Source organism: Pongo abelii, chromosome 3 (assembly GCF_028885655.2).
Source record: "Pongo abelii isolate AG06213 chromosome 3, NHGRI_mPonAbe1-v2.0_pri, whole genome shotgun sequence".
In the NCBI taxonomy this organism is placed as follows: domain Eukaryota; kingdom Metazoa; phylum Chordata; class Mammalia; order Primates; family Hominidae; genus Pongo; species Pongo abelii.
The window spans coordinates 116,728,431-116,743,041 of record NC_071988.2 but is presented as its reverse complement, the minus strand read 5'-3'; the positions used below and the strand labels follow the sequence as shown (position 1 = coordinate 116,743,041).

The following is a 14,611-nucleotide window of genomic DNA, read 5'->3' as shown; positions in this document are numbered from 1 at the left end:
AGCACCATGATGGGAAATCTTTGATGTTATCAGATGTGATGGAAACTACACATTTGTATTTGAGTAAGTCCTGTAGACCAAAGGATTTCCCCCACCCTTAAATAACCTGAAACCAATTTCAAGTTCCCAAATACTCTTCAAAGCAACCCACCTTAGAAGAAATACTGATGGCCTTTCAAATTCAAGGTAGTTTGCTTTTTCCAACTCCAGACTTCAAGCAGATTTGAAATTATAGGTTCAAAGAGAAAAAATATTATCTACTTTTACCCAAACCACTAGGCTCTGATCTGATGAACAAACTATCATAGGTAATAAACTCACCTATGGTTATGAAAACATGGCATGTAACCAAGTAGCTCAGAGTCTGAATAATGCAGTCAATTCTACGGAATTCTTCTGAGTCATAAGTATTTAGATACTTTATGCTTCAGTTCTTCCTTATTCTTGTGTTGTTGACCAAAAGTTGGAATGTAAACTTTGGGCTATGCAATAGGACAACTGTACACAACTCAGCTCCTCCTGAATGGGACATCTGTGAAGCTGAATACAAAAATCAGTGTGTGCTTGACTCCAGTGCCCACAGGGAGCCTGAGCCATACAATTCAGAGCATTCAGACTATGAATAACTCCTGTAGCAGGAGGGTTGGTCTGTGGCTTTTTAAAAGGCTTCAGATTTGTGGTCAGTAGAATCATCCATGAGCCTATTTGAGCTAAAGGATACAGTGGACCTACTGAATTCCTCCAGCATTTAATTAGGCTTCCTGTAATTGCTTTAAGTAAAAGTGGGGGAGAATGAGAGCTGAAGTTATCATCTTGGGACACCAAATATTTGGATGTGGTTTTAATATCCTGAGCGTATTTGTTGCTGCTCTGCATCGTATAAAGGGCCATTATAGTTCTAAGGAAACACATATTGCAAATTTATCAGTCCTTTGGTGACTGTAAGTTACTACAGTAATCTTAAAAGGAAGGGGTTTGTTTCCAGTAACTGAATTTCCCCATGAAGAGGGAATGTATAAATAAGTAAAGCAAGAGAAAACCATCAAACATCAGAGAGTAGGGGGAAAAAAAAGAGAGAGAGAAAGATATGGGGACTGGGGAAAGAGGTTGTGATTCCATCTTCCCATAGATTTCCAGAATTAGAATAATGTGAAAAAATACAATAAGATAGGAAAATGAGAGGCCTGAGTAGGGAACAGGAAAGAGGAGCCAAAGTGGTGTTATTTGTTAATGGCCTGGGATTTTTGCTGAGAGGATTGTTATATTAGTTAGACATTGGCTAAAATAATATACCAATCTTCTTTCCTCAGAAGGGTGATGGATTGGAATATGCCACTTACTTGGAAATTCTTTTTAAACTGGTTAATATATAAACATACAAGTATTGCTAATTTTCAAAACATTGAAATAATTTTGAATGTACTTCATAAGCTTTTGACAATAGAGTTGCCCCTTAGGATCCTGTCATGCCTTGGGATTATAAAACCCACTTTCTTGGGCTTCATTCTCATTTAGCCAGTCATTAATGGGCCTATGAACTTAGTAGTTTCTATGACACAAGCCCCATCAGCTCTTGATAGGAAATATTGTTTGCTCCCCCAGTGGGACAGCTCCTACTCCCATTGGATAGTTGTTAATTTCCCCGAGTGTGTTCAGTCATTTGAATATTTTCTAGGTGTTAAGGAAAGTTCTAAAATACCGTTTTTAAGGAGTTCCAGAAAATATACCCTCTCCTGTCACCTATAATCAAACATTTTGAGAAATTATAACTTTTATGAACTTATTAAACTATAAAGAATTGAATATACACACACATACACACAGATATATACATGCACACATACACATACACACATATCTATATCTCTTTTATATATCATATATGTATATATTTAATTCTCATCTGATCATATCATCTACTTGCTTAAAACACTTTAGTAATATCCATGGCTTTTAGGAAGAAACTGAAAATCTTTGAGACAAAGTCTCGCTCATTGCCCAGGCTGGAGTGCAGTGATGTGATCTCGGCTCACTGCAGCCTCCATCTCCAAGGTTCAAGCGATTCTCCTGCCTCAGACTCCCGAGTAGCTGGGATTACAGGCGTGCGCCACCATGCCCAGCTAATTTTTGTATTTTTAGTAGAGACAGGGTTTCACCATGTTGGCAAGACTAGTCTCGAACTCCTTACCTCAAGTGATCTGCCTGCCTTGGCCTCCCAAAGTGCTGGGATTACAGGTGTGAGCCACAGTGCCTGGGGGAAACTGAGAATTATAAACATTGTAGATGTGAGTAGTTCTCAAACTCAGCATGCGTTGGGATTACTTGGCAGGCTTGTCAAAACACAGATTGCTGGACCCCACCCCCAGAGATTCCTATTCAATGAGTTTGGCATGGAGCCTGAGAATGTGCATTTGCAGCAGGTTTCCAGGTGATACTGATGAAGCTGCTCTGGGGGCCACACTTTCAGAAACACTGGTCTGCACAACTATATAAACTAGACCCTTTCTTGTCTCTAGCTTCATCTCATGCCACTATTCTCTGTGGGTGGTGCTCAGTTGTCTTCTCCTAAATTCTCAAACTCCTAATTTCCTTTCCTGCTCTTTCCCATATGTCCTGTCCCTCCTGCTCACCATATGATTGAACCAAGCTAACTCATACTGGATCCTTCACACTAGATTGGGTTCCCTGATTACTCACACTCATTCCTATGCCCACCTTTGCAGCATTGAATGCAATTGTACCTAAATAATAAGTTGTATAATGCATTGTTAATATGATACCTCTTCACAATAATATAAGTTCATTGAGGGGAAGGACTATCTTACTGATTACTTTCACAAGTGCTGATACAGTATCTTTTACATAATTGATACTAAATAAATATTTATTCAAAGAATAAATGAATAGATGGACATAGGAATAGTGCAAAACAATACATTTAGTCATTCTTACTATACCTATACTTGACCCACAGCAAATTGTCCTCCTCCCTGCGGATGTTCTGCTGGTTCCCTCAATGGACACTTCATGCTGGAAGTGTGTGAGTTCAAGCTCTGGGAGAACTGGCAGTTGCCCACATATGTTGTTCAGATAACCCCTCTTGCTCAGGGCAAAGAGGCACATTGAAGAATGAATGTCTGAAACAGCCTTGATAATTCAAGATAAATACCTCGAAAATGATAATCCCAGATGCTTAGTTCAATTTTTTGTTATTCAAGATTACATAATGCTGTGAAATAAATTCCAATTATTTGAGCATTTTAGCAGGAGGCTGCTTTACCTTTAACAGGGTTTTAGTATATTACAATTACAGAGAAACATTTTGGGCTTTCAAAATATTATGCATGAAAACCTTAAAGTTATATATTCTTTGGATACGATACCAGAAGTTTGTTAACTAAGGCTAGTATCTCTTTCAAGAAAAACGATGTGCCATTTAATTGAAACACAACTGCTAAAGTAATTTAGTTATTAAATAATCACAATGACTGTTGGTTTTAGCTTTGTAAATCTGTGTACGTATGGTTATTTTACCCACAACTATATAATTGAGGTAAAAACCCTAGAAGATATGAAATTCAAGTTTATATTTCAATATAGAGAGGAAGGTTAAAAAATAGCAAGCTACATTGGGAAAGGAATTATTTTGTGGAGTGATAGAGCCATCCTACTTTCATCCTCAGAATAATCCAGAAGATTTGAAATAGCAAATAAGAGAATAAAAAGTTGTTGAGTAAAATAACTGGAATGAGAAGAAAATCAAAAGAGATGAGAGACAATATCTGGGTTGTTGATCTATGGCATCAAAAGGGATGACGGGGGGAAAAATATGATGTGATGGTTTATATTTCTTTAGTATGAATCTTGTGTTGACTTAAACCTTTCTTTTTCTCTTGTCAGGTCTCATTGTCCGGGAAGTGAGCATTGAGATTTCGCGCCAGCAAGTGGAAGAACTCTTTGGACCTGAAGATTACTGGTGCCAGTGTGTGGCCTGGAGCTCAGCGGGTACCACAAAGAGCCGGAAGGCGTATGTGCGCATTGCATGTGAGTTATTGTACATAAGCACCTTGGGTCTCAGAAGCTGATGCACATAAAGGAAAGTTTACGCTGTGACTACTCCAGCACCAAAGAAACCTGGTCAAAAATCCTGGAAAGGCCAGGTGTGGTGACTCACGCCTGTAATCTCCGCACTTTGGGAGGCCGAGGTGGGCGGATCACGAGGTCAGGAGATCGAGACCATCCTGGCTAACACGGTGAAACCCCGTTTCTACTAAAAATACAAAAAATTAGCCGGGCACGGTGGCGGGCGCCTGTAGTCCCAGCTACTCGGGAGGCTGAGGCAGGAGAATGGCGTGAACCCAGGAGGCGGAGCTTGCAGTGAGCCGAGATTACGCCGCTGCACTCCAGCCTGGGCTACAGAGCAAGACTCTGTCTCAAAAAAAAAAAAAAAAAAAAAAAAAAAAAATCCTGGAAAAAAACTGCTCCCAAATTTCTGCATTTGAGACACATATTCCTCTTAGGTCACCAGGATTTTATTTCATTTTTAATTTTCTTTTCTAGTTTTTAATTTTTCTGGGTACATAGTAGGTGTATATATTTACATGGTACGTGAGATGTTTTGATATAGGCATGCAATGCCTAATAATCACATGGGGAATGAGGTATCCACCCTTCTGGCATTTATCCTTTTGTGTTACAAACAATTCAATTATACTCTTTTAGTTATTTTAAAATGAACAATTAAGTTATTATTGACCATAGTCACCCTGTTGTGCTATCAAATAGTAGGTCTTATTCATTCCTTCGATTTTTTTGTACTCATGAATCATCCCCACCTCCCTGCAAAACCCTGCCACTACCCCTTCCCAGCCTCTAGTAACTATCTTTTATTCTCTGTGTCCATGAGTTCAATTTTTTTCCTCTTATTTTTTGTTTTAAGGCACTGAGTAATTTTTCTTTAGGGATGTGAAAGAACTGTGCTACTTTCCAAAGATTTTGATTTTTTAAAAAATCTAGTAGGAATTAGACTATAGGAAAATCAGTCCTTACAATGGCATATATCATTCCTTGAATGAGTTCATTCTACCACTTTAAGACAAAGTTGAGTCGTTTTCCTATTCAAAATAGAGATTACCAAGATAAAGCTTCTCTATTTATTTTGGAACCATTCTAGTACATTGGACCACACACAGCACTGTTTTCCAAATTGTGTTAATTTCTAGAGCATACATGTTCAGGAAAAGGTTAAAAGGTACCTTGCAAAAAAGGCTTCCATAACCAAATAAATGTGAGAAATATATTTTTTGACAAAGTTATAGAAGCTTGTTCATTGCAAAACTTCTCAGATGATTTAATACACTAATATGCATGTTATCACCACTAGGGAGAAGGAGGCTGCAGCTTGCAGAGCCCTTTCCTCAGTAAATATTCTCTCTGTCTTAAGCAACATGGATGCCATGTAACCTGTCTCAAGGTTCTATATTGAGAAGTGTTCTCATACATGAGAAAGCACTGAAATCCATATGTTTTCTTTTCTGAACCCTTTACATCTTTGCATCTTACTAATTCTATTTTGTGTTGGATGCCAATATCACTTAGCTCTAAGTCCCATCAATCCTGCTTCTAAAGCCTTCCCCAGTTCTATACTTGTCTCTGACTCCCTTGCTTCTTCATTTAGATGTGGACCATTGCAGATCTTCCAGTTAGTCTCCATGGCTCAAGCCTTTTCTCTGTTCCAGCCCTTCCTCCCTGTTACCACAAACACAGTCTTTCTAAAACTTAGGTCTCCTCTTGATAAGGTTTGGTTCTGTGTCCCACCCAAATCTCACCTTGAATTGTTATCATCCGCATGTGTTGTGGGAGTGAACTGGTGGGAGTTAACTGAATCATGGAGGTGGGTTTTCCCCGTGCTGGTCTATGATAGTGAATGAGTCTCAGGAGATCTGATGCTTTTATAAAGGGAAATTCCCTTGCACATGCCCTCTTGCCTGCCACCATGTAAGATGTTCCTTGCTCTTCCTTCATCTTCCACCGTGATTATGAGGCCTCCCCAGCCCTGTGGAACTGTGAGTCCATTAAGCCTCTTTCCTTTATAAATTACCCAATCTGGGGTATGTCTTTATTAGCAGCATGAGAACAGATGAATACACCTCTCATCTTGCCTCCATTCCTGCTTCAAATTTTATAGTGACATGTGAGATAGGCAAAATTCCTTATAATGGCATATATCATTGAATTAGTTTTCTAGGGCTCCCATAATAAAACACCACGGATTGGATGGCTTAAACAATAGAAATGTATTTTCTCACAGTTCTGAAGGCTGGAAGTGCAATCTCAAGGTGTCAGCAGGTTTGGTTTCTCCTGAGGTCACTCTTCTTGGCTTGCCGGTGGCCTCTTCCTCACTGTGTCTTCACATAGTCTTTCCTCTGTGTGTGCGCGCATCCCTGGTGTCTCTTTGTGTGTCCAAATTTCTTCTTCTTATAAGGACACCAGTCAGATTGGATTGGGGCCCACCCTAACAGCTTCATTTTAACTTGATCACCTCTTTAGAAGTCTTATATCCCAATATAGTCACATCCTGAGGTACTGAGGGTTAGGGCTTCCCCATCAGAATTTGGGGGAGTGGGATGTAGTTCAGCCAATAACAACCACATTTTGTGGTTTACATATCCAACCTATGTTTCTAGCTCGGAAGCGTAAGGATTTCTACATTGTAATCACACTAGATTAAAACTACTTTGATTTCCATGCCTTTCAGCTATTCTTCATGCTGAAGCATTGCACTACCTTTCACAGCATATATATGTATATGTTTGTATGTATTTGTTCACTTAGTAATTGTTCACTTAGACAAATACTAAGTGAAGATTCACTCTGTTCTTGGGACAATTGTGGGTATTGGGGTTGCTACTAGAAACAAAACATGCAACCATCCTTGCCCTCATGGAGCTCATGTTGTGGTGAGGAAAGGCAAACTCTAAATAAAATGAATGATCATCGGGTCTAGAGCAGATGGTAAGTGCCATGAAATAAAAATACAACAGGAAAAGGGAATTTGTAGGCCTGGGAGGGAGTGGTCAGGAAGCTTTGCTGAGGAAGTTGACAGTTGCAAAGGCCTGAAGGAGGGGCAAGAGGGAATCAGCCAGAGGGGACAGCGGCTGGCACAAAAACCCTGAGGCAGGAGTGTGCTAGTGGGTCCCAAAGACAGCAGTGAGGCCAGAGTGGCTAGAAGAGTGAGTGAGAGGACATCCACAGATGCAGCCAGAAAGGTAAGGCCTGGGCTAAAGATGGGAGGGGTGTGTGCAGATGGCATAGGGTTCTGTAGGTGTTGAAATTATCTTTGGTTTTGTTTGTTTGTTTGATTTTTGAGATGGGGATCTCATTCTGTCACCAGGCTGGAGTGCAGTGGCGCAATCACAGCTCATTGCAGCCTCAATCTCCCAGGCTCAGGTGATTCTACCACCCCACCCTCCCAGGTAGCTGGGACTACAGGCATGTGCCACCATGCCCAGCTACTTTTTTGCATTTTTTGGTGGGGATGTAGTTTCAGCATGTCACCGAGGCTGGTCTCAAACTCCTGGGCACAAGCGATTTCGCCCACTTCAGCCTCCCAAAATATTGGGATTACAGGTGTAAGCCACCACACCCGGCCCATATTTGGTTTTGAGGATAAGTTGGGAATACTTTGGAATCTTTTCAGCAGAGGAACTCATGACCTGACATCCATTAGCAGAGTCATCTGGCTGCTGTGTTGAGAATGGACCATGCTGGGCAAGGGGAGAAGCAGGAAGACCAGTGATGAGACTGCCGCTATGAGAGATGTTAAGCTACTGTAGAATGGAAGCAGTAGAGGTGGTGAGGCCAGGATTTCAGATATATTTAAAAGTAGAGATAACAGCTTTTGTTGAGACTTTGGATGTGTGATGTGAGACAAAGAAGAGAAAGGATGATTTGAATGGGCTAAGCCTTTTCAAGGATTTCTTTCTAATGTCTTTATTGAAGCCATCCCTGCCTCACAGAGGAAGAAGGCTAGGCATTCCTTTCTCAATACTTTCAGAGCAGTTTGTCCATACTCCTAATATAGGGCTTGTCTCATTTCTATTATATTCACTTGTAAAATTTGTGTTTCATGCCAGTGAGTTCCATGAGATCAAGAATTCTATTGTACTTAACTTTATATCTCTCCTGCTTTGTGCTTAGCACAATACCTAGAATATCACAGATGTTTAACAATTTTTTTAATTAAAACTGTTATAAAGAATTCCCAATGAAGTTTGTTAAAATGCTCGACATTAATCTTTCCTCTCTGAGAATGTCTAAATAGATTTTCTCTTTGTCTTAAGTGGAACCTCCATGAAATACTATGAAATGGTGTCATACATGCTGCCAGTGTACTGAGGGGTGCCCTTAGGAACAATATGCTAAGGGTACTAGGATATCAGGTGGAGGAATAAAGGCAATGGTTGGGCAGAGGGAGAAACTGACCTGCAGAGCAAACACAACACATGATGACTCCATAGGAATCTGAAGCTCACATGGCCCTTCAGAGTTATAGCACCCTGAGGCTGAAGGGGTGAGCAGACCTGTATTCCCCTACATAGACTAGTGAGTGGATGAAGACCCTCCTTTACTCCCTACCCCACCAGCATGTGTAACCAGGGCCAAGTCAGCTCTGCACCACTGAGGGTGATTCCAGGAGAGAGAAGCTGAGACTTTCACCGTCAACACTTCCAACAGGTAGGACCAGGCCTGAAAGGGGATCCTGGTAGCATACCACAACATCCACTGCCACAAATTCTGAAGAATTGATTTTATTAATTATAAAGAAAAATACTTTTAATCATGTTTAAAAAGAAACAAAAAGCAAATGTTTCAGTCAAAGATTTAATTGAATTCAAAATCAGTTTCAAACTGTAATCAAAGGAGGCACAAGGATAGAAAGCTATTCTTTTATCTTTGTATTCATTAATAGCAAGCACAATATATACTTAAAATTGCCAGTCTACATTCCACACTATATTGACTTGCTAAAGCTGAACTTTAAGAGCTGCATAGTTTCAAATAATGAATTGTTAGTTAATAAGCCTTCAATTTTCAGTAATTTGCAGAGAACATTGTTGTGCCAATTTCATGTATATATAATTGTATGTGTTCGAGTAGATATATTCTTTTTCAGCACACAAACATTAAATACATATAGGTATAAGACCCCTTTCTTTGCAGTATGTTCTATAAACTTTGCTATTTACTTCATGGCTTTTAAATCTATTTTCAAATGAAAAAACAAACTCTTCTTCTAGGTCAATATTAATTTATTTATCCAAGGTAACTTTTCACCCTCATGTAATAATATTCAAGAGCAATTCACCTATAATTCTGTAGCTAACTGAACTCATATGTGTGTACCGAAGGAACCCCACCTAACTTGTAAAGATTGACTCATAAAGATATGCATCATAATGAGGACAAAAAAGGTTGAATTTTCAAATTTTCTCTGTACAGGCTGATCCCTATCATTAGCAGCCCCTTGCTAATGTTGTAGAAGTTTGTGGGGTTTTTGGTTTTTGGTTTTTGTTATTTTTTGAGACGAAGTCTTGCCCTGTCCCAGACTGGAGTGCAATAGCACAATCTCAGCTCATTGCAACCTCTGTCTCCTGGGTTCAAGTGATTTTCCTGCCTCAGCCTCCCACCATGTAGCTGGGATTACTGGCATGCACCACCACCCCTGGCTAATTTTTGTATTTTTAGTAGAAATAGGGGTCCCTCCATGTTGCCCAGGCTGGTCTCGAGCTGGTGAACTCAAGCAATCTGCCTGTCTCAGCCTCCCAAAATGCTGGGATTATAGGCGTGAGCCACTGTGCCCAGCCACTTATGGGTTTTCTACTCTGTCCTATATCAAGTGAACTGTGGTGCTCTGCCTGGTAATACTTGACCGAGGGCCATCACATAAATGGCAACTAAAGTTTAAATTCATCAGAGGTAAAGATCACCACGATGCTAAACTTAAATAAGTATGATTACCTCTTACCTAATTAGATTTATGCTCATTTGATGTACTGTGGAGGGGCCCATAGTTCTTTCATGAAAAAGTTCTATTTTCAGATTATAAACCATAAATGAATATTGACTATTAATTTATGTATTTAAGCTTGCTTACAATATTTCACACATTCAAACCACGTGAAATATAAAAATAGGTTTGTGAGACAATCAAGGCAGAGGAAATATTGGAAATATAAAAGTTAGGATTCAGCCAGGCATGTGCTGAGAACATAACACATCTGCTTTAAAATCCTGCACATTAACAAGACAGCAGTGCCAAATTTCCTAGGCAGGTCTGGTAGTTTTCATTCAGAGAAAAGTTTATTCTGAGAGAATTCAAGTTGCCACTACAATGGTGTCCTGCGCAGAAACCTTACTGTAATACAGCTCCCAGTGTCATCATGGGGTTGTTTCTTCCAGTGTCTCTTGTTATAGGCTAATGAGTGAATCCCAAAGCATAAGGTTCAGGCAAAATATTAACATACAAGGTCTTTCCTCAGGAACAATTTGGGTTTCAATAGTGCTGCTTTTGATGTTACCATTGTTGACAATGTTGTGGTTGTGTTGCGGGAGTAAGGATATGATGGAAAAAGCAGCATAGAAGAGTGGTTAATAGCACAAGCTGAGGGACAGATTGACTCATGTTCAACTCCTAGTGCCACGACTTCCTACTGTGACTTTAGTCAAGTTACTTGACCTCTGTGATCCTTAGTTTCATCAACCATAGCATGAAAAAGAGTTATTTTAAGATCAAATGAGATAAACTTGTAAAACATATGGCATAGTGCCAGACACAGTGCAAATGCTCAGCGAATGATAATAGGTGCTCATAAAAATGGATATAACAATTTTAAACAACTTTATATGTTTATTTTGAAACATCAATACTGAGCAAACTTTGAAAACTGAAAAGTCTGTCTTTCCTTTACCATTTCATGTCCCAGAACTAGACTGTCAATCCTAGAGGTTGAAATTCTCTGCTGATTCACATAAAATTTGACTGTAATTTCCAACCCTTTCTGCCCATGCCTGAGGATGGAAGAGCATGCCATATGGTCACCCTTATCCTACAGTCATGAGCTATAATGGGTTTTACGTGCACCCAAGATTCATCTTCCGGGGAACAGCAGGATGACTCCTCCGGATTTCCTCTCAATCGTGTGTGCAAACCAACAAATCACAGCCAGCATCACAAAGCCTGCTGGCCACAAAGAGGAGTAAGGTAGTTCCTAGAAAGAATTAAGGATGATCAAGGTGGCCCCTCCTGGCTTCCTCTCACAGCTCACTCATCATTTTCACTGAGATTATAACTACATTTGTGAACCACCTGTGGATTTGGATCAAGTCTTGTTCATATTCGTGAGTCTATAGTATCCAGCGCACTGTCTAAAACAGCAGTGTCCAATAGAAATATGCCAACCACAAATACTGTTTACACGTTTCTAGTAGCCACAATTTAAAAAGACAGATAAAATTGATTTCGGTCATGTATTTCACTGAGTCCAATATGTCTAAACTATCATTTCAACAGTATTACCAATATTAACAAGTATTTATGAAATACTTTTCTTTCTTTTTGTCATACTGGTTTTTCAGAGCTAGTGTGTGTACCCTTGCAATAGCTTCAGTTATGACCAGCTACAGATCAAGTGCTTGAAAGCCTCATGTGGTTTGCGTTGGACAGATAGGCTCCAGAATAATAATACTGATAATAATGGAAGTGCTGTTTCAATCATGTATTATGTATTAGATCATTCAGTCTTTGCAAGGACTCTATGTGATGAGTGCTATTATTATTCCCATTTTATAGATGAGGAAATTGAGAGCAACGGGAGATTAAAAATTGCCTGAGGTTATACAGCTGGTATATGGAGCAGTGAGTCAGGACAGCATCCAAGTCTATGTGTTTAACCAGCACACTGGGTACAAAGAAGGGAGGAGGAGACAAGGATTTGTAGATCAGCTGGCAATTCACAAAAACAACTTATTCTCTACATGCATAATGTTTATAACTGGTGCAATGTCTCACGCTTGTAATCCCAGCACCTTGGGAGGCCAAGGCGGGAGGATCACTTGCGCATAGGAGTTTGAGACCAGCTCGGGCAACATAGTGAGACCTCGTCTCTAATAAAAGTCAAAAAAAATTAACCAAGTGTGGTGGTGTGCACATGTGATCCCAGCTGGGATACTACTCTTAGCCCAGAAGGCTGAGGCAGGAGGATCCCTTGATCTCAGGAGGTCAAGGCTGCAGTGAGCCATGATCACACCACTGTACTCCAGCCTGGGTGACAGTGAGATCCTGTCTCAAAAAAATTAAAAAAAAAAATTTAAAAAGCTCACTAATATTTATAATACAGAAATGTAAACAGACCTTGGCTTCCTGCCTCTCTTCTTATTGCTTTGTCTGCTCTAACCACATCCATTTCCTTGTTTCCAGAATGCAATAGATTCATTCCACATATAGGCTGTTTGCAAGAACTGTTTCTTCTCACTTGGAACATTCTTACCCTAAGTCTAAAACTGGCTTACTTTCTTCTTTCATTCAGATTTATACTAAGATGTCACTCCTACAGAGGGGTCTGTCTATCCGGACCTCAACCCTGTCACTTGCCTAATCCTAATCCTGCTTTATTGTTCTCCATAACATTTTTCTTCATCATTATTTGTTTTCTTTTGAGTTAACCATCTGCCATACCAGAATGTAAGCTTCACAAGGACAGAGCCTTTCTTTTCTTCCTTGTTGTCTCCAGTGCCTAAAAGACGTCCCTTGCCCGTGGCTGGTGATAAATAAATTAAAACATAAATAAATGAAATAAAATTTAATTAAATTGAAAGTACATGATAGGGAAAAGCGAAGATACTATTCGATGTGAATCATTTGTTCATTTAATAAAAATGCTTTTTTTCCCAAGGAATTCAAGAATATCAGGTAGCTGGACATGATTGCCTTTACACTCTTATACTTATTACACTCTTATACTTATTACGTGCATAGCACGTCTCACCTTCTAAACCATCATACATTTACTTATTTATTAGTTAATGGTTTGTATTCTGTCCCCCCTCACCCCCTTAGAAAGTAAGGTCCACATAGGCAAAGATTTGGGTTTGGTTTTTTCACTGATGAATTCAAAACACCTAGGGTGATTCCTGTCACAATGTAGGGACTCAAGAAATATCATAAAGGAATGAATGAATTGACATTTCTATATTTAAGTATCTCCAGTTAAATATATATGTAATCTCCTGGAGGCTGAAGCAGGAGAATGGCGTGAACCTGGGAGGCAGAGCTTGCAGTGAGCTGAGATCGTGCTACTGCACTCCAGCCTGGGTGACAGAGCAAGACTCCATCTCAAAAAAAAAAAAAAAAAAAAAAATATATATATATATATATATATATGTAATCTCATGAATTATTATATTGGTTCACATGTACAGAAGTCCTGATTTGTGGCCTTATGTGTTACTTTTTTATTTTCTACCTGTCTACTCTACTTGGCATAAAAAAAATTAATTATACAATTTAACAAAAATAATGCATTTCTTTAAATAAGCATCCTGAAAGATGAAGGTCATACTATAAACAGTTCTAGTAGCCTGATGCCAAATGTACTGGCAGAATTCAGCAGGCTCCCCTGTACACCAGAATAGATGGTATTTTTACTAAGGTACATTTCTGAGTTGTAGTATGATACCTTGTATAACAACCATTAAAGTCCACATTAATCCAATTATAAGTAACAGAGGCCATATTTTGAATTGGATAAGATTAAATATACTTTAAACATTTTTAGATAAGGGAAAAATGTTTAAATAATAAATTAATACCCTTGTTTTATATAAATCTTGACAGTTGTATTCATTTATCAGGTTATTCCTATTTCAAGATTAAATATTATAATATATACCTGATTGTGTCAGTCTATATTTTTTCAAACATATTTGCTTTTGTAGATGGTCAGAAGTTCCCAAGTTTCATGAATGCCCCACAAATTCTTAGGCATTTATAGCTCATATTTATTCTGAGAGGTAGACAATAAATTCATAGAACGCCGTCTCATAAGTCATATTTTGGGAGAAATCATCTATACATATGTTATAGGCAGGGCTGGTAACACACTGGACAAAAATGTATTATTAAAGTATGTTTTATGCTGTATGAAAAGTGAAGTTTATGGCTAAAATGCTTATTTGCGAGAAAACAGCTTGTCAGCAATCATTGCATGCTTTTTTTTGTACTCTGAGAAAAGAGCCTTAGCTTTTTGGTATGTCAGGTTCCTCATCCATAAAGTTGGCATATTTCTTATTATTTATCCCTAAGACATACCTTAAAAAAATACTGTGATGACATATAATCATTTTTTTTCTGAAACTAAAGATGCATTGTGAATATAAAAGAGTGGCTTGTATGGATTTTTTTTCTTCCTCTTTTCTGTGGTGGATATCATTTTGGAGTGCTAGCTGAAATATTTGTCAAAAAAAAAACTCCTTAACAAGACTATCTGAATACAAATGTGTTTGTCCTATAAATGCCCAAAAGTCAAGAAATAACGAAGAATGGCTGAAATTG

General features: G+C 38.9%; 1 protein-coding gene across 2 annotated transcripts in view; it reads left to right on the top strand.

Moving 5' to 3' along the window:
* The window catches only part of UNC5C (unc-5 netrin receptor C), a 396,935-nt gene that overhangs the window by 258,781 nt on the left and 123,543 nt on the right, over positions 1-14,611 (top strand). For both annotated transcript variants that reach the window (XM_054554196.2, XM_009240201.4), the window contains exon 3: positions 3,901-4,044. In XM_054554196.2, coding sequence (XP_054410171.1) covers positions 3,901-4,044 — 144 coding nt within the window. The remainder of the gene's footprint in view (positions 1-3,900; positions 4,045-14,611) is intronic.